At 40.6% G+C, this 21,461-nt stretch overlaps 1 protein-coding gene across 6 annotated transcripts in view; it reads left to right on the top strand.

Annotated features, from left to right (window-relative positions):
- ZC3H12C (zinc finger CCCH-type containing 12C) overlaps positions 1 to 21,461 on the top strand; it is a 58,666-nt gene that overhangs the window by 24,313 nt on the left and 12,892 nt on the right. For 5 of the 6 annotated variants that reach the window (XM_090029472.1, XM_090029449.1, XM_090029441.1 and 2 more), the window contains 2 exons: positions 2,033 to 2,110; positions 7,730 to 8,493. In XM_090029472.1, coding sequence (XP_089885598.1) covers positions 2,033 to 2,110; positions 7,730 to 8,493 — 842 coding nt within the window. The remainder of the gene's footprint in view (positions 1 to 2,032; positions 2,111 to 7,729; positions 8,494 to 21,461) is intronic. The other variant, XM_090029481.1, reaches the window with a different exon arrangement.

Below are 21,461 nucleotides of genomic sequence, written 5' to 3'. Positions count from 1 at the left end.
TAGAGTTTTGCCTGTACTCAGAGTACAGCATGTGTACTGTTTGCCAAAATAAACATTTCTATAACCATATAAAAGTGTTTGGCTCTACTTAGACAGCTGTTGAGCCAAGGGCTAGAAAAGTTATGCTACTTGCATTTGAGGTCAGTGCCTTTAAACTAGGTAAACCAGACTGGGTCCTTATTTCACCTACAGATGTTTTAATATGCTTAACATTATCCAATACCCGCAACTGGGGTAGTCTAAATACCACAGCAGGGACTGATTAGCTTTTTCAGATCACTGCTTTTATTTGGTGTTTGCAAAGAGCTTAATCCAGTGCTGGAGATCAGGCTTCCTGCTGTGCTCTTGGGTAGCTTTTTCTCATTCTTTGTGTTCATAGTGGCAGAAATTAGTGAGAAGACTCCTCCAGCTTCTGAATTAAAAACTTCAAAATAGTAATGATAGTAGCTATTTTAGTGGTTGTATAATAGATTGCATGCAGGCATTGTATTTTGGTGTATTATTATTATTAGTTTTAGATCTCTAAATCTGATCAGTATATATGTTAGTCTTGTATTACAGTGCCACACGGATTCATTTATTATTCTGACACATTTAAAATTCCAGATAAAAGTAAAAAATTATTACAGTTAATGAGCTCTAACAATGCAGAGATTTGCATTCTCTGATGTTTTTAAATCACAGTAGATGTTCCCCAGTAGATTTCCTCTGAAAGAATAAGCGAACAGCTACCATTTCACTATCTTCAATATGCCTATTGAATGCATGTGAAAGTCAGTTAATATTCAGTCTGAATGAAAATTGGTAAAATGCAGAGTTCTAGAAAATGATGTGCTCAATCTTAACTGAACAAAAACAAAGATAAAAAAGTCCTAAATGTATATGTCCAGATTTCTCTGTTTCTTACATAACCTCAAAACTAAGCAGTCATGTTGCCAAACTTGATATGTCTATTAAAAATTATGTTTTGGTCATTTTTCTTTAATTTCAAAATAGTTTACTCCACAAGAAGAAAGATTTTTTAAATGGGCTCAGGTAACGACTTAATTTCCAAAATATGTGTTTAGCTATTTCTTCATCTGTACACACTGCCAGGAACTAGAAAGTCCTTTTTTTGGCTTCAGGATTTAATCTGTTGATTAAGAGGTTTTCCTCTTACGGGCAAATAGAGATGAGTCACTATTATAGTGGTGCTAGAATAGTTTGTTGTTTCTTTGTGTCAGCTTTTTAATATTTTAATGCCATTGGTTAGCAAAATCCAATATTCAACCATTGAAATTAATATTTTTAGTTTTAAAATGTATCTGTTCTGTTTTTATATTGGGACTGAAATAGTTATGCTAAGTATTATGTTCAGTTGTGAGTAAGTACTAGTTCATTAGGTTTACTGGCACATAAAAGTAAAGTTTCAGGAAATTCAAAAAATGCTTTTGGATGTATTTCAGGGTATAATGTTAGCTCCTTTCCTATCTCATGATTTGTTTTATTAATGGGAAAAGGTACATAACTACTAATGTGATATTTCCATTTCTGTATTTTTATTTCTTCCACTATACCCTAAAGGTTCTTTGTAGTAGACAAGGCTATATTCTTTAGAATTTTTATTTAATAGAAACTAACAACTTTTACTACTTAAAAATAATTCTTTTCTTTGTTTCATGAATTAGAAACAAGGAGGAAAAGCTGAAGTCTGCCCAAGCCAGGTGTTTCTTGTTGGCAGCCTGCTCCCTAATGACTCTGGCTCTCATACAGCAGCTGCCTGCTAGTCTCCTTTGTATGGCCTATTGTTGCTGCACACCCCTCGTTAATACACATGCTGCCCAGGGCAGACCCTGAGAATGACATCAACTTGCTTATCTTAGAAACCTACAAACCTGACGCAGGGTTTGGAGGTTGCCTTGCATCTGCCTGGCCAACTAATTGTGAGCTTTCTGGCCTGTGATTGGCTGTTATTCCACTCAGTAATAGGTTAAGCAAAGACATTGCCATTCCATCTGTTCAACCATTCATTGTTCTGCTTGCTTCCCTGAAGTCTGCAGCTGAAATCGTGTTAAGGAGTTGCTTCTGGAACTGCAACAAGAAACCAATGTCTGTGTGTTTTCCAGTTAACGTAAGTATATGCACTCTCTTTGCAGGATTGAGCAATTTCACTGTTCTGACATTTCAGTGTGTCGGTTTCAGTTTTGAGCAACATAAACATCATACACACCCGTTGGAATTTCCAACTTTGGAATCTCTTTTTAAAATTCCATTTGGAGAATAAGTTATGAAAGGCTGATCATTAATTTGATATAGTCAAGTAAGGAACTTCTAAGAGCACCAATAGTGCTGGATTTTGGGAGGGTGAAAATGAGAGGTGGAACACTTCAACAGGGCTAAATTTTTCTGTACATTTTTGGTGACTCCAGCTTTAAGTTCAAAGTTTTACCCCTTCTTGCAAATATACAATGCTTGATTTACTTTTCCTTTGGGTGAAAAAATATATTTTATGCATGTTTGCCCAGTTTATGAAATTTCACCAAAATGTAATAGGCTTCCTAAAATTAGGTAGAACATCACTGTGGTACAGTGGCTGTGTTTGGGATGGATTTAGAGTACGATGTAACATCAGTTCATTTGAGCTACTCTCACAAACTTGTATGTTGTGGTCAAAGACTTTGTGCTTTGAGTGATGTTCTTACAGTTGCAGAATTAACCAGCATATTCTGGTGAAATTTTAAATCTATTCTGTTTTATGCTTTGGGTTCAGATATTAGGCTAAATAACAAACAGTGTATGTTCCATGAGCCAGTGCTCCAAGGATCCTCTAAAGAAAAAAAAACAAAGACCTTCATATATCAGTTGGGAGGGAAGGAGAGCACATAAAAGGGTTAAAAAGAGGTTTGCATTTCTACCACATGCCCTATTGTGTGAACATATGCATAAGTCTATTGAAAGTTTTCAGAAGATGGGCAGGCCACCAGTTGCTGGTCTCCTGCAGTTCCAGTAGACATCTGTTGCCCCAGAGCATTAACCAATCTGTTCAATGGGACATCCTTCCTTTGTTAGATAGAGCGATGCAGACAACAACGCTCGCTGAAATACAATGGTAATTAAATATACAGAAACTACAGCAGTAGGTATTTATTACATATTCAATATTTTATTTGCATTGTTGCAATATCTTTGCCATTTGAGAACAAGTACACTGGCTTCTGTCTTAATAGCCTATACAGTTTTTGGGACAAATGATTGTGGTGTTTTAATACTTTGAGGTACAATAGTTACTGTTTGCTGTTTTAAAAAATTAAGAATATTTTTTGCATGAAAACAAAACGAATTGGCTATCTGTTGTAAGATTTACCTTTCAAAACACTGAGGTTCTTTTAAGGACAAATGTAGTTGCTTTTACAAACATTTTGCCACAAAATACACTATTTCCCCACTTAATTTGTTTTGTTTTTTCTTTTTTATTCCATGTACTAAGTTTGCAGTAAACTACAAATAAAAATTTCAGTTGTAAGTGGAACATTGTCATTATATGTACTAAAAGACTGGATGATCTAATTGTTTCTGTCCCTTTTGAGAAATAGAAAGGTTTTATACAAAAAGAGTCAGTGAGATGGTTCTTGTTGGTGTTTAATGGAAAGTAGGTCTGTTACTGAAGTTGAAGAACTGTAAATGGAAAAAGAATGCAATTCTGTAACATAGTAGCATTTTGTTCCTCCAAAGTGCTAAGTATAAATCCTTGACTGAACAAGTATGTGTCTTTGTTATTTGATTTACATAATATTTAAACTCTCTATAAAAAAGGGAGCTAATTTAAAATATTAGGCCACATTTTATTTTATAGGTTTCTTTTTTGCATTTTTAATATAATTTAATCTAAGTCCTTAAAAGTTTTGATGTGATGATTATAACTATGTGTACATTCAAATAAGATCCCATCTCATTGCAGTGATTGTCATTCATCTCTCTAGGTTAACCTGGGTGACTTCTATATTATATTTACATTTTTATACCTACCAAAGCTATTACTTAACTGCACTGCAAGTATAACCAACAAGCATAGTAATCTTATTCTTAACAGGTTTATTTCTGCTACTAATTGTTCATGCAGTTATTATACATACATTGGCAGTCAAAGTTCACAAGGGAGATTTTCATCTAGGTAACATGTCTAGGAAAATATTTCAAAGCAGTTGCTTGTTCTGTTGTAAATAACGTGTGGCTCTTTTCATGTTCAGTGTTCCTGCTGCTTCAGGTTTATTTTCCTGTTTTTGTTGCTTTTTGTTAGCAACAGGTATTTGATGGGGGGTGGGGAGAGTGAAAAAGTAACATGGGCTAATTTGTTCAGGTAGAGTGAGTCTCATTTCATTCTTTGCTGTCTTGCTCCAAGTAAAATAATCAGTTCCTGGAGCACTTAGCTGTAAGATCTGATTTTCAATCAGTGAATGTCACACAGAACATCGGGTTGGAAATTCGAGTCTTAACATTCTCAGGTTATACTACTGCAAATTCTTTGCTGCTTATCACAAATGGTGTGGGCGGAGATAACAGACATTGTAAAATTTGTAGATATGCAGAATTTGCATGTGGGGCACAGGCCTGACGGCAGGAATCACATACTGATTAAGCAAAAATTAAAAGTAAGATGTCAAAATATTTCAAATCCTTATGCTTTATGTCTGTAGTGAACTTACTACTTTAGCAACTGGTTTACTATGATAGTTTCCTGACAAAACTTTGCAGTAGATTGAAAGCTGCTACTGATGCAGCTTCTCCAGACAGTTTTTGGAGAATGGCAGTGTTACACAAATGAGGCAGTTATATTTTTTTGCAAGGTAGAGATTAAGGCAAACATGTGAAACCCATAAGCACAAAGCTCATTGGTGATGGATTCATACTATTACATGCAATACATTTGAGTGTATGAGCCCTCCAAACAAAGTTAGTTATTTGTATGTGCTTGATATGTCTAATCCTCAGTACATTTCTGTTAAACTGGGAAAATATTATGTTTGTTTTTATAGTTACAATTAAAGACTTCTTAAAAATGTTAAAGAGAAATATTTGGGATAGAACTTCAGAAAGAACCATATTAGTTTAGCTTGACTAATATAAAACATTTTCTTTAGTCTATACATAACAAGATGTGTTTCTCCTGTTCAGTTAAGGTCCAAATGAAAAATACCACTTTTAGTTAAGTGTGCTAACTGGTACTTCACTGTGCAAGGATTTGAGTAGTGACACATCTACCTTAGTGTATTCTGTTGCAGCAATGTATCATCCAACCCAACTTTTCAGTCCAGCTTAAAAATGTTGCTGATTTTAAATATATTTCCTCCAGTCAGAGCAGATTGTGGGGTTTATGGAACAATGATGTCGGAGCTTCCAGATTGGTTTGGCAGCTGCATTGTTCTCAGAGGGTAAACCAGACGCACTTAAGTCCCAGTCTTTTTCATGGGCTTTTGTTCATACCAAATTATTCTTTCACTGTGCTAGCATTCATGATGGCATGTTAAAGGAGTGCATCCTAGCAACTAAAGACTGGTTGCTAGGCAGCCTCACTTCCAATAGGTTTTTCTTGTTTAAGGTACTTTTTGGTGGCAGTTCTATGAAGGCCCACTGTGTGGGTTTTTAACTGTATCCTTTTATTGGGATATTGTTGTGATTTGTTACTGGCACTATGCTATCAAGTATATTACAGTAGTTAATAAATCACCATGTGTAAAGATTCACTTCCTAAATTCCCCTTGTATTTAATCTGCAGTATTGCCTGAACTCATAAAGCTCCATGTAAAGAGGACCTATCATTGACTACTGATATCCTATGAGAGAGTATCAATCTCACTCACTTTTAACTAAATTAAGCCAATGTAGAAATCAAAGTAGAATATATTCTTTCTATTGGTCCAAATTACATCAAACTAGTCAGAAAAAATTGCTGCTTGGTATCAAACCAAAAATGGTAAGTTATTTGGTAGAACAATTTAGTTAATACAGCTATTCACTGAAAAGCTCTGCTGCCGTGGAGATGTCTTAACACTTAATGCATTTAAAACCCATTTTTATCTAGTCATGGATGGCTTACTCACTTCATTCCCATTTGTCTTGAGAAAAGCCTGCATCAATTTCTATACATACATTCAGAACTTTTTTTTCCCCTTATCAAATGGAATATATACTGTGCAAATGATGATATTCTTAACAATATATACCTACTAATTTAATAGGAGAGAGTCGTTTACTCGCATGGAAAAGACTTTGTATGTCAGGTATGGATTGTTTCTAATAGGATACAGACATGGAATTGTGTTTAGGAGTTAGTATGGAATTGTTTAAACAGTGATTTTTCTTAGGGTGACTTTGGCCAAATTTAGTCACACTATATAGGACAAATTCAAGTTCTCCCATTTACATGTGTACATCACTTAATTTGTTGCCCTGTCAGAACACAAAGTGCTGTTTCTTGTTTTCAGCTCATTCTCCCCTAGTATAAGGTTTTGTTGCGTTTAAAGCTACAACTGGACAGTGTAGTCCTCTTTAACAAGAAGAGTAAAATATCTTTCATTTTTAGTAAAAAAAGCAATTCTACCCTCTGCCTGAATTCTCATTTGAGAGAGCAAAACAAAGTAAATGAAGTACTCATTTCCCTTTAAATATAGGTTATGGAAGTATCTGAAAAAAATCTGGGAAACTGCTTCAGTAAACCTAATACAAGATTTTCTGAGGTGCAGAAATTACAGCTTGCTTTGTTCCATTTTTCCCACATTCTTCCCATCTCCAGCTTTAGCTGCTGATCCAGCAAAATGTCTGCAACCATGACAAAATTTTAGCAAAAATGTAGTCTCATTGTTGAAGTCAATATTTAAGTGTTTTTTTTCTAGATGGGGTTCTTGAGGGCTGAAGTGTATCCCATTGACATCAGCGGAAACCTGTTTCATTGGATTTTGGAATTGCATATTGAGCCAAGTACTGCACTCATTATTAAAGCAAAGCTCCCTAGAGGCTATACAGAGGCTTTTCTGATTTGGTCTATGCTTTATAACACAATTTAGAAATATGTTGGGGATGTTTACCCACTTGAATTAATTTGCTGTTTCGGAGCTGGCTGGTTGTTTGGTTATTCCAACATCAGCTTACTTTCCGTATGATGCAACTTAAGCATATTTGCCTAATTAGGCCAATAAGGTAGTAATATACTAGTTAACCTTTTAGTAAATGGAAGGTCTGAGCTATTTAGTTTAAAAAGTTTTTCTGCAGTAGTACTCTTATTTTATAGCTGTGTTTATGCCATTGTTCAGTAATGTTTTCTGAACATGTCAGATTATCACATTTATTTTAAATCTAGACAGAAGGGTCCCCTCTTTTGAAGTTATAGTAAACAAGTTTCTAGTGTTTTTGTTTCCCCTTCCTCTGTACTCATTATATTTTTGCACAACTTATAACTTAAGAAAAAAATGCAGATTTTTTAATGTATATTATTCATTAATTTAGAAATAGATATGTTTTATGAAAACTGCGGGAAAATGCTTAGTTTCTAAATGAAGTGGAGTTACCTTTATTGGACACTTCTGTTGGATTGAAGTGTTGTTACACTTAGCAGATTTCCTAGGAACTATTTTAAAAAAACGCATCCAAAATAAGGATATTTTTGAGGTGGCAGAAAACAAAATCCCAAGGTAATAGTAAGACAATCAGCCACAATAAGAGGTAATTGGTGCCAATATTTTTATTTTTTCTGTAGGAATACGGGACACTTTATATTCAGGAGTACAGGAAAAACAGCAAAGTGGAGTCGAGTACATGCAGCAGCTTCATGGGCTTGAAGGATCACCTGGGGCATGACCTAGGCCATCTCTATGTGGGGAACACTGACACACAAATAAATGCAATTGTACCTTGGTCAGTGGTGGAGAAACCAACAATGGATAAAGTAAACTCCAGGAAGGAAGATGCAGACAAGGAGGCATCGGAAGAGACTGGAAGTTCCAGTTGTGATTCAGAAGAGAGCACAAATTCTGATAATGAATCAGAAAGACTGAATAACACTGCATCAGAATCATGCTTGTTGCCTAAGACTCACCGACAGCTGTGCAGATCTCCCTGCTTAGAGCCTCATATATTAAAGCGTAATGAAATCCTGCAAGACTTTAAGCTTGAGGAGGCTCATATAGTATCTAAGGAAGTAAAGAAACCCCCTGATGCGATGAAAGAATATCAAACCAAACTGGAGTTTGCACTTAAATTAGGTTACTCTGAAGAACAGGTTCAACTTGTTCTAAGTAAACTTGGTACTGATGCTTTAATCAATGATATTTTGGGAGAACTTGTCAAACTTGGAAATAAAACTGAAACTGATCAGACCGTAAGTAATGTTAACACTAGTGTAATGCGTGAAGCATCTTCCATAGAGTCTCAGAGGTCTGAGTCCCCACTTCAGGAGGATGTGACAGAGGATGGTGACAACCTGAGGCCAATAGTAATTGATGGCAGCAATGTGGCAATGAGGTATGTGGCAATGAAGCATTTGTTTTATGTATATGAAAATGGAACTGTTGCAAGCAACTAGAGGGCTGATGTGCTATTTCATTACTTATCAAAAACTGTCCATTATTTATTGTTTGCATAGTCATAGTATGGTTATTTCTCAACCATATGTATGGAAACCCAGATGGCATATTGAGTGCTGAGATTGAGTCTGTCAGTCGGAGTACAGTGATTTATGCTATCGTAGAAACTGCAACTACATGTTAATTATGCAAGTCCCTCTGCTTCTGCTATTAGATCTCTTCACTTAGTTTACTTTTTCTAAATTTACAATTAATATATTAAACAACAAGGTGGCTAACTTTACACATGATGTAAAATTACTTGCGTCTCTTGAGATTAAACAAGGCAGCAATGGATCTAACAAATCTAGGTTAAGGGACAATATTACAACATAAGAACAAAGAAATAGCTAATCAGTTTTTTTTATCTTTCAAATTGTAAATGCAAAAGAAAATCTTTTTTTATTTTTAATGCCCTGCTTAACTAATCTTGGCACTAATACCGCCAGATGTCACTGAGGCCAAACATTTAGCAAGAATTTCTATGGGTATTTTTTACATCCAGTTACAAAAATAATAATAGACTGTTATAAATTTAAAAGAGGTGGGATGCGAATCTTCTTGCCTCAGAGTATTAACCAAAAACTAATTGAAGAAAGAAATTTTTCCTTTTTGTGTAGGTTATTCCACAGTGATCTACTCTACTTCCAAAGTGTTGGGTAATGGCCACTGTTATAGACAAGATATTGAACTAGATATTATGGCAATGCCCCAGGAAATGCCAGGCCAGTATCACCCCAGTGAAAAGTGGGTCAGGGTGCCTTAACCCCAGCTCTCACAATTGGGTGTGTCACCCCCTTGTAGAGTCTGGTGGGTGGACCCCAGTGAGAGTGGAGCCACAGACTCAAACCTGTCTTGACATCCCCTGACTGGTCCATGCTGGGGCCTGGACCAGAAGAGGCAAAGGGCCAAGGGCCCACAGTGAGGGATGCCCAGAGCTGAGGGCCTGGGGTTCTGACTGGCCTGGAGGTGGGCCAGGACCAGTAGAGCCAAAGGTCCCAGGGGACCACACCCATAAGGGGGAAGCAGCTCAGGGAGCTGTGCAGCCTGGAATGAAGGTGGAATAGGCTACCTGAATGGAGAGATCCAGGTGGGGTTCAAAGAGCAGGATTCTAGGGCCCGGTGTGAGACCGGTGGTATTGATAACATCTGGATGCCACCTGTGAGGCTTGGGCTGCAGTGTAGGGGAAGAACAGAGCTGCAGATAGCGCCCCCTGGCATTGGGGCAAGAAATGGGCAGCCTTCCGCTTAATTAACATCAATTAATTAATTAACAACAAGGCATGGTGGGCAGTTAGCTCAGAAGCAGGTGGGCGGGCCACAGGGAAATTAGCTCCAAAAAGGCCCTCTGTTACACTACTGTATCTCCAGAATTTCATTAATCCAATGAGAGAGACATACACTGAGTGCTCATCCTCACTTATCAAATAACTACGCCTATGGAAATTACTGTTGGTGGGACAGATGGGTGTCTAAGCCTGCTTTACTAGGCAAGGAGGAGTTAGGGAAAGATGTACTTAAGAAACTGAAATGAGGGATGTCAGAGAGTTTAGGTGGCTGTGCTTTCAGTGGGCATGTGGATGAAGTACTGGTGAGTAACTAATTGGACAGAGCACAAGGATTGTCCTAGCCCAGGGGCTGGCAATTATTTCAGGTGGAGGGCTTCTTACCCAGTTTTGGCAAGATGTCGAGAGCTTCATGGGTAGCCCCGCCCCTTGACAGGTGCCCCAACCCCTAGTCACCATCTCGGGACCAATGTCCCAGGGCCAGCACTGGGGACCAGAGTGGGGCACAGGCTGGCAGGGGTCTGTGGAACTGGGCTGGGCTGCACCAGCAGGGAGAAGGGGAAGCTGGCCTGGCTCCCCAGAGCCCCTGCCAGCTGGGACCCTGTACTCCTGCTGCTCTGCTCTGGACCCTGCTGGTGCTGGCCCTAAGACACCGGTGTGGGCCCCATCCTCCCACATCCGCTCATTCCCAGTGCCCCCCAAGCCCTGCAGTACAGGCAGGGGGCAGTGCACAGCACCAACCCCCCTGCTCACCAGCAGGGAAGGAGCTGGTGCGGGGCATGAGAAAAAGCGGCCCCTCACCTGCCCTGTGACCCACACTCCCTGGTACAGCCATTCACAGCCCACACAGGGCTGTTCTGAGCAGGCTCAGGCAGCCCCACACACAGGCTGCAAGCAGCTGCAGCGCAGGGCACCAGCCGCGGGACAGGAGAGGGGCTGCTTTTCCCCCACACTCAGCACCAGCTTCTAACCTAACCGTGCTGCCAGCCTGGGCCCCACACCCACCCTGGGCTTGCCTTTTGGGGCTGTGCTGCAGCAGCTGTGCCCCCCGCCCCCCTTGTGCCGAGCAGTGTTTGCTGCTGCTGCCTGCCCAGAGTTCACGTGCTGGGCAGCACAGGGGCAGAGGTGGCAGCCTGGGTGGGGGCGGGCTGGGCAGGCCCTGCTGTTGCAGGAGCCTGCTGAGGGTTCCCCTGGGTCCTACTGGTCCTGGTTCCTGTCATTTTTGACAGGAACCAAGAACAAATGAATTTTAATTTTCAATTTTTTCTTAGGGGCCCCACAGGCCAGATAGAATGGCCTCACAGACCGAATCCGGCCCGCAGGCCGTATTTTGCCCACCCCGTCCTAGCCAGTCATACTGGAAAAAACTGTTTTAGTGTTTTGATAAGATAAGGAACCTCCTCAATAGCTTTGTAATAACGCTTGGTAGAAGAAACTTCAGGCCTTAAAGCATCTAAGATTATTTAGTTCTTAATTCAATTTTCTGAGAAACAGATTGAAATTAAATATATGTACAGAGCTGTCTTGTATTTATAGCAATTACATATTTTCAGTAGATTTAAATTACTGTAATTGGGTTATGGATGCAGGACTCTGTCTTCTTTCTAAACTGAGTGTTGCCTAAATTATGTATCTGTTTAAGTTTTTTCCTCAAGGACTTTCCACCTCGTATGCTTTTCCCTGTCTCCCCTTACCTAGCTGAAATTAAGTGAGCATACCTTTTAAAACTGGTTATATTCAAATTAACACAAGCAAGATCTATTCTACTATTCTAACCAGAAATGATCCAAAGTCTTCTAAAATGCATAACAATTTTGTTTAAAACTTCATTACATACTTGTACACTGTTTCAAGTGGTTTGTTTTAATTAAAACAATCTTCCAAACCAGAAGATATTATTATAGTTTTGTTGCTTGATTGTTTCTTATTACTTTCAACTATTGGAACCAAATCCTCCAGGAAAGGTGTCGCTGCTCTGTGGCACCTTTCCTGCCACACTGGCAATGTAAATCTGGTCTCTGACTAACCTAGTTACTTGGCTTGTACCTCTGTGTAGGTGTTCTGTTCTGGAGCGACTGCATGTAGATCTTGTTTGAGTGTCTGCAGCATTTCTCACTACCAAGCCATGAAGGTGATACACTGTGAGGCTCTGCATAGAGTTCAGGGGAGAAAAATTGGAGTCTGGGCAGGAGGTAGACTCTAGGGTTCTGTAGGGTGCTGGAGGTAGGTTGCGGGATTTTAAAAAAATACAAACTGCTTTTATTCCTGCTGTTGGAGCCTGGCTGGGATAGAGGAAGCATTGGCTATCTATAGCCCTGACTATAAGTAGCATCAGATTTTTAAAGCTAGAATGACCCCTAGGTGGCATTAGCAACTAGCATACAGTTCGGGCTTTTCTAATCTGCACATGAAGATTAACCAGCACAAATTAGATGAGGAAGAGGGGAATAAAACAAGATGTCCTTACCCATACACTGTATTGGGTACTTGCAAAAGCAGCTCAGGACCTGGCATCTTTCTTTAATATACATCAGTTAAGATATCTGTGCCTTCATTTTATTTCTTAACCAGTCCTGGAAGCGAGTCACATACCAATGCAGAGCTTACTATGATGTAAAACATTATCAGTAAAATGCTGTGGCAAAGAATCAGGTTTTACATGGGGGGGTTGATAACATGGAATATGCTGGTAACAGCAGTAGGGTTATAGTCCTTCTTTTACAGCCAGAGGCATTTTGGAAGCTCATGTAGGAAGGCCTGGCTATACTGCAGGGAGACATTCTGGATAAGATTTGCCAGTTCCTTTTATCTATTTTTTTGTACACTAGGAGTACCTAGGATCTGTGGATTGTCAATTGGCCATTCAGCCATACTTGCAGTCCGGATTAATTTAATTGGCTAGTGCCACGGGGCCATAGTATCTCATGCCCATGTTTGTTGTAGCCCCAGGAAAATAAATTGTGCCTGTTCTTTGTGGGAGAGGGAAAGATATGAGTGAGATCTTGGAAGGCGCAGTTTCCCCACCTTTTTGTCCTCGTAGGAGATCATGATGTGGTCTTTATGCTTTTTTTTCTGTGTTGCTGTGTCCACAAGCAAGAAATATTTACTTGATAATATTTGATAGATAGTATTTGATTATTGCACTGAATAAATCCTAAATAGGAATTGCTAATAGGCTGCCTAGAGAGGTTATGAAATCTCCATCATTTGGAGGTGTTCAAGAAGAGGTTGGACAAGTACTAGTTGGGGATGATCTAGGTGTAGCTATACCTATGGTCTTCTGTGGGCAATTCCCATGTTTCTGGGTTTTGCTGCCTACTGCATGGGACCAGGAAAGCGTTCTCCCTGACACTTCTGGCTTTGCATGTCAGGTTTGGAGGGGAAAGGTGGGGTTGCCTTCATCAGAAGCATTTGGTGTTGGCTACAGTCAATACTGGAGTTTTTGACTGGAGTGTGCCAGTGCTCCTAGTATGACTAAAATCTGGGGGGGTCTAGGCTAGAGGATCTTACCTTTCCACTCAGGGTCAGACTGACAACCATGCTGGGGATAGGGAAGGAATTTTACCTCCTAGCCAGATTGGTAGGGACTGTTGGGAGGTTTTGCCTTCCTCTGTTATGGGGCACCTGGCCTTCCTCCTTGGATCTTTTGAGCATATTTTAACCCTTGCAGCAGCAGGATTGTGGGCACCAATTATCCTTCTGCTTTACCTGTGGCAAGTTAAGAGGTTGTGCTTTATATATGTTTGACTGACAGAGCTGATTTGTGTAGTTTTAGTAATAGGTTAGACAAGGTTTTGTATGGGAAGATTTGGATGGGGATCTCAGGCAGGGGGTTAGACTGAGAGACCTCCGGTGTCCCTTCCAGCCCTACCGCTTTATGATTCTAATTTCCATCTAAGAGATTTAGAAAGGGTGGTTGCAGAAACAAACGTCTGGGGAGATTCTAGATAAAGATCTGCAGCAGTGGAAAGCCTTCATGATTTAAATAGTCCTGATGCCTTCAGTACAACTCTTGTTCATGCTTAAAGAAATACTTTGAGGTGGATTTTCTTGTAGTTAGTCTTCTAAGCTAAGTATAACAAATTAATCAGTCCTTTTGTATTGCAGGTTTTATCATCAAGTATTGCCTGAAGGATTTGAATTGGCTTATAGCATACTTTTTTTTTTTTTTTTTGCCAAGCTGTACAAAGATATCTTTGAGAGCTGTCAAACAGCTGTCAGCCCATGAGTTGGTGCATTGCAGATTAGGACCTTTTAGTGCAGGGGTGTCAAATCCAGGAGATGGTGGACATGTGGAGTCTGATGTCAGGGGACAAGGTGCAACAGCAGCAGGGCTGGTGCAGCTTCTGGCAGCAGCTACAGCACAGGGTCTGATGGAAGCATAATGTAGGATCCAGTAGGAGCAGAGGCTGGCAATGCAGGGTCCAACAAAGCAAGGGGTGGGGAGGGACACATTTCAGGGTCCAACAAGATAGGAGTAGATGGAGTATAGGGTCCAGCAGGAGCACAGGGTCTGGTGAGAGGCGGAGTTGGGTGGGGTGCAGGATCTAACAGTGGCTTGCTGCCTCACAGGGCCAAAGGGCACCCCTTCTGGTGCCCTCTGGTAGCAAGGTGGGCTGTATAGAGAGGCTCTGTGGGCTGAATCTGGCTCACAGGCCATCGGTTTGACACCCCTGCTTTAGTGAATGCTCATTGGACCTATTGGACACCTTAGATTTGTTTCCTTAAATTATTTTAGCTTTCACATTGCTATTGATTTAGTCTTTCTGTTCATGGGAAATACAAACTGTAGGCACTAACAGTTGACAGTGTTTGTCCTCAGTGGGTGCACCTACACGTTTATTAGTGCACAGTGGTTACTATGCATTTATTTTAGTACTTGTATAATCAAGTACTAACTGTGCTGTAACCAGAGTTACTGTGCAGTAGTGCCGCTGAACACCACCTTAGTGACGCTACCGAGCAGTAGCATGTTAACACTGTTTGTGTTGTGACATGGTACTGCACAGTATTATAGGCTACTGCGCACTTAGTGTGTTGTGTAACCACATTCACTGTTCTTGAAAACAGCTGCCAATATTAGTTTAAGGCTACTTCCCACACAGAGAAGGAAAGGACTTCTTGCATGAGACTGACTGCAGTGGGCAAAAATGAGTTATTAGTGACCAGTCTGAGAGAGCTGCTGCTGCCTGCAGGGGGCTCAAATCATTGCTTTTATTTAATTAAATTATGGGATTTTATTTACATGTTGCTAATTTTGACACTTTTGTCCCAAATTCTTTCTTTCCAGTAGCATGCCTGCATATCACTTTTTTGCTGAGGTCCCTGAGGGCAGTCCAAGTTGAAACTTTTATTAAAATGTTTTTTGAAGCTCTCCTGGTTGAGAGTGTTCTTACCCTGCAAGACATCCTGCTATGCTCTGTGCTGGTGATGGGGCCCCTTGTGCCAAACAAGACAGGGCAAAATCTACAAACAGTCTCAGGCACAAGGGAGCTGGCAGGGAGAGGACTGCATTGCCAAAGGGGGAAAAAGGGAAGATTAAAAGACAGTCTGTCCCCATGCTTTCATCTAGGTTTGACAATGATCACCAAAGAAATATGTGTTTTTTCAGGTTGTCTTATTTTGCTGCATTTAAAAAAATTATACAGGAAAGTCCTTCGTAAGTTAAAAATCACTTTAAACCTACTAAATATATAAACGTTTCATGCATCAAAAGTTTAATATGCAATCTGGCAGATACGCTGTTGAAAGAGAAGAATTTAGAAATGCAGTTTTCCAATAACTTATCTAAGGACTTTTCTAATAATCATAAGATAAACATACAATCTGATGTGTGCAAACTTCAGCTTTAAAACAATAGTCATTTCTGTGTGTGCTGTATATTTTTAAGAAATCAATGTATTGAAGCAGTTCTCTGTTATCGTGCTGACAAAAATTTACTGCCTGGAATATGTTTATGTTCTCATATAGCTTCTCCCAAAATAGACAGAAGTGCACTAGATTCAAAAGAAATGCAAGGAAGTACATTTTCGCACAGTACACAATTTTTGTGAAATTCAGTAACAGTGAAGCTAAGAAAGTAGCAGGGTTATTTAAAAAAAAGTATTACAAAGATAGCAAATTATTGTGGGTTGCTGTATTCAATCAAAGTTTGTGAAAGGACAGAAATCCTCCCATTTTGGATTATAAGTGAAGCTTTGGGGGGATTAAGAGAACTTCCACAGATAAATTTATACTGTAACTTTTCATTACAAGGATTCTTCCTCTGAAACACCTAATACTAACTACTGTGAGAAATAAGATGCTGGACAAAATTGTTCAATGGTCAGATCCATTATGAAATGCTTTTTATGCATTATATTGTGTGTACTACTCTCTTACTTCATGTGGTATATGGAGAAAACATTGGAGTCAAGATGGAGAAGGAAAGGACTTCCTAACGTCACATCATTGTCTCTCCTAAATTATGTTCCATGAAAAAAATCTGTATATTCATACCTGAATAAAATCTTTGCGTAACACAGTTTCTTTCTTGGCGGGGGGGGGGGGGGGTGTCTTATAGAAATGACTGGATCTATATTTTTTTTTTAACAATTTTTTATACCTTCAACTATCTTATACATTTAAAAATGGCAATGGATATATATTTGCTCTGAAGTCATGCAAGTGTCTCATCTGGTCATCATTTCAGTTGTATACCATTGCTGTCTAAAGTTTACCTTGTGATTAAAATGCATAGCCACTCTTTGTAGATGTCTACTAGCAAAGTAACAGAGGTTGCAGAAATGTTTTATCAGGTATTTTGTCCCTAACTATGCAAGCTATTAGGCAGCACTTCAGTGTTAGCTCCAGAGAAAAAGTTAATTATTTACTATTGTCCTATCTTAAAATAAAATACCCAGCTGATTGTGTGTAAATGTGGCTGTAAGAAGACAGGAGAGAAATAAGTGGGTGGGAAAGCTTTTCATAACATGAGTATAAAGAGGAAATGTGTACTCCATCAAGGAACTTATTTTTGCCTCCATTCTATTGAGTACATACAGTAGGTCAAGTTGTCTCTACAAGCAGCACCAAGGTAGACTACTACAATAGGTCCTAACGCTTACTCAGTATAACTCCTAGCCATCTGCAGTACTGCACCTTTATTTACTCTTTGAAAGCTTGCTACTTCTGCTATTTTTAAAGATATTTTGAAAAATCATTTTCATGGACAAAGAAGTAGAAATGCTTCTCTTCTATGCTCCAGGTAATTGTACAGGAGGCAAAACTAAAAGATGAAAAACCAAATTCTCAATCTCCTGTTTTATCACATCTATGAAACAATTGGTGAAGTGAATCGATACCAACAAAGGCAGAAGCAAGTCTGCCCAGGACAGCAGTATTCACAAACACTGTATGTTTTACTCTTAGAGACATTATTGTCATAAATATTCTTGTCAATTATCTTAAATTCTTTTGGTTGAATTACAAATTGTAATACCTGTTCCAACTGCACTTTGGGAGTCACAAAAACAAAACCTTTGGTAGCTCATAATTGCCTGCTTGCTCTACAAGGTAGCTAAAATTTGTGTACCTCTGCCACAATACATATGCTTCAGACTTTATTTATAACATGAACACCTTCCCTCTCTACTACCATCCTATGGTTTTTGCTAGGTTCATAACCAGATTATATCATCACCAAAACTCTCATGGCCTTTACTGAGGTCAGGATTTCTGGACTACTTTTGGAGAGAATCACAGATGTTCTTTTAAACAGCACAACAGTGTGATACAGTTCTTTACTACTAGCAGTGAAAACTGCTTTTTTACTACAAATTGGCCTTAGGTAGTTGTAGCAGAATAAACTAACTAGAATTTGGCCAGTAGTTGGAACAAGCATACCTGATTCTTTGGAAATGTGCTGCAGGCTCTTTAATATCCATACATGATCATTGTGCTAATACCTAACTTATGTAATGTACTTTACAAAGGAGGTGGATATCATGATCCCCTGCTTGGTAGCAGTATTTTGGGTATTTCAAGAGATACTAAATAATTTTTCCCTCCAAAGCTAAACAGGGGCATATTGGAATCCACAGCAACTCTGAGTTTTGCAGTCAGTGCACAAAAATGGCTGTATGGTTCAGCATATGATCAAATCTGTTTCTAGGCACTAGCCCCCACAGCTCTACAGCTGTTAGTAGTAACAGCCATGGCTTTAAACTGATTGGGGGGGGACAGGTTTTTTTTTTGATGATGAAAGTTTCAGGCCCAGTCGCTGCTGACAACTGTTACAGACTGCGTCACCCCGCGACAATAAAAAAAATATATCACAAGCGTGACAACTGCCTGTCCTTACTGTAGCCCTCTACTCCTGTCTTCCTGTTTCTTTTTCATGGAAAGAAGGTTGGAAGGAGGCAGGATCAAGTATACTTTGAGCAAGGGGTTGGCAACTTATGGTCCACACAAAGGGATTTGCAGGCATAGAGAAGAACTAGTTGCTAGCATTCTTGTAACATCATTTCACATACTAGAGGATGGTTAACATTGTCTGCTCTTTTCTGAGGAAACTGAGTTTTCCTCAGAGGCAATGTTTTCCAAGCCTCTTTGTATTTTTCTTCTGTTCTGGTCTTGTTCCAGTTCATCTGTGTCTTCAAGCATGATGCCTAAAATTGGACACAGTATTCTAGCTGAGGTCTCAACAGCAGTGAGCAGGGCCAGATAATTACCTTCCTTGTCATGCATACAATGTTAATACATTCTAGAAGTAGATTGGCCTATTATGCAACAGCATCACATTTTTGACCAGTGTGTAGCTGTGATCCACTTTAATGATCCACTACAACCCCCAAATTATTTTCTGCCGAACTGCTGCCTGACCAGTTATTCTCCATGTCACATTTGTGCACTTGATTTCTTTTTCCTAAGTAAGGTGCTTTGCACTTGTCTTTTACAGAATTGCATTTCAACCAGGGGTTGGCAACATATCAAGCCAGAGGGCTTTCTCTCCTCTGGGGCTGAGGCCAAGCTGCGGTGGTCTGCACTGGGGCTGGGCAGCCGGTATTCTTTGGCTTGTGGCCTGGATGCGGCTTCCAGTCACCAGGCCTTAGCATAGCTCTCCAATGCCCAGCCCACCACGAATGTAGGTAAAGCCTCCCCACTGCTGAACACTGCTGGAATGCCACTGAAGTCTGCTGGCCCGCATTATACCAGAGCCAGTTTGCTGCAGCCTGCAGCTCAGAAAGGTTGCCAGCTACTGTTCTAGTTTATTTCCTCCCATTTCTCCATTTTTTCAAGATCATTTTGAATTCTAATCCTGGCCTCAAGGACTCTCTAACCCTCTCCAGTATCACTGAAGATAATGAGTAAGGTTGGAACCAGGTCAGACCCTACAGGACCCCCGGTGGGACCCTGCTTTAAGTGCCTTCCCAGTCTTGACAGCAAACCTTAGATTGCTGCTCTCTGGGCTCCGTTGTTCAACCACTTGTGTGCCCCCATTTTGGTGATTTACATTTACGCTGTAATTTATTAATTTAAAAGAATAACAAATTAGACCATAGCAGGCACCTTGCTAAAATTAACATATACCTAGTGCTTTTCCATTATGCACTAGGAAAGCTATCCTATGAAAAAGAAAATTAGATCAGTTTGATATTTGTTGCTACATTCATCAAAACCCATGTAAGTTGTTTTTTTATTCTCAATAATTATTTTGTTTAGCATCTTAGAAAAGTAGGGCTGTAGGGGACCTTAGGAGGTTATATAGTGGAAGGCCCTGCTCAAGACAGGATCATCCTTAACTAAATCAGCCGAGCCAAATGTACACTAATAATCTCTGAAGGAAAGAGATTTCGCAACCTGGATAGGTAGCCTGATCCAATTCTTTAACCAGCTTTGTAAGAACATTCTTCCGTATATCCAACCTAAATTTTCCTTGCTGCCATTTAAGACCATTCTTCCTTATCCTGTCCCCTGCAGCCATAGAGAAGTCTTATCTCCATCCTCTTTGTTATTTCATAGATTTCATAGACGTTAGGGCTGGAAGGGACCTTGGGAGATCATCGAGTCCAGCCCCCTGTCCAAAGGGCAGGAAGTCAGCTGGGGTCATAGGATCCCAGCAACATAAGCATCCAATTTACTCTTGAAGGTGTTCAATGTAGGTGCTTGAACCACCTCCACTGGTAGACTGTTCCAGACCTTGGGGGCTCGGACAGTAAAGAAATTCTTCCTTATGTCCAACCTAAAACGGTCTTGCAGGAGTTTGTGACCGTTCGACCTCGTCATCCCTTGGGGCGCTCTGGTGAACAGACATTCCCCCAGATCCTGGTGGTCACCCTTGATAAACTTATAGGTGGCCATCAGATCACCCCTGAGCCTGCACTTTTCCAGGCTAAAGAGTCCCATGTCTCTCAGCCTGTCATCATAAGATCTGTTTTCCTGACCTCTGATCATGCGCGTGGCACTCCTCTGGACTCTCTCAAGCTTCTCCACATCCTTTTTGAATTGTGGAGCCCAAAACTGGACGCAGTACTCCAGCTGCGGCCTCACCAAGGCCGAGTACAAGGGGAGAATGACGTCCCGGGATTTGCTCGAGAAGCATCTGTGGATGCACGCCAGCATTTTGGTCGCTTTAATAGCCGCAGCATCGCATTGCAGGCTCATGTTCATCTTGTGGTCAATGATGACCCCCAAGTCTCTTTCTTCTATAGTACTATCCAACGTAGCACTGCCGAGCCTATAAGGGTGCTGCAGGTTTTTCCTCCCAAGGTGGAGAACCTTGCATTTTTCGGTGTTAAACACCATCAGGTTCTCGTCTGCCCATTTGCTGAGCTTGTCCAGGTCAGCCTGGATCACCCGCCTATCTTCTGGCGTGGATGCTTTGCCCCAAAGTTTGGTGTCATCGGCGAACTTGGCCAGTCCACTCCTGACTTCAATGTCCACATCGTTAATGAAGACATTGAACAGGATGGGTCCCAGGACAGAGCCTTGAGGGACCCCACTGGTCACAGGGCAGCACAATGAGCGACTGCCATCAATCACAACCCTCTGGGTCTGACCACGGAGCCAATTTCCCAGCCAGCGGATCGTGGTGGAGCCAAGGCCACAACTGGGCAGTTTGGCCAAGAGGTGATCATGGGATACCAGATCAAAAGCTTTTTTGAAGTCAAGATATATGACATCAATCTCTTCTCCCTTGTCCAGGTGATAGGTCACCTGGTCATAGAAGGAAATGAGATTGGTCAAACAAGACCTACCCACAACAAACCCGTGCTGGCTATCCCTCAGAATGTTAGCCTGGGCCAGTCCCTCAAGGATGGCCTCCTTAATAAACTTTTCTAAGATCTTCCCCAGGATAGAAATCAGGCTAATGGGCCTGTAGTTAGCCGGATCCACTCTCCTCCCTTTCTTGAAGATCGGCACCACATTGGCCTTCTTCCAGTCTTCGGGCACTACACCAGAGCACCAGGAGTTTTCACAGATCCGTGCCAGGGGCTGGGCTATGACGCTCGCCAGCTCCTTGAGTACCCTGGGGTGCAGGTTGTCAGGGTCAGCTGACTTGAAGGTACCCAGCTTCTCAAGATGTTCCTTCACGAGGTCA

The sequence above is a fragment of the Crocodylus siamensis genome, chromosome 1 (genome assembly GCF_052110815.1).
Source record: "Crocodylus siamensis isolate JL-2025a chromosome 1, ASM5211081v1, whole genome shotgun sequence".
Lineage (NCBI taxonomy): Eukaryota > Metazoa > Chordata > Crocodylia > Crocodylidae > Crocodylus > Crocodylus siamensis.
This window is presented reverse-complemented; position numbering and strand designations above follow the sequence as displayed.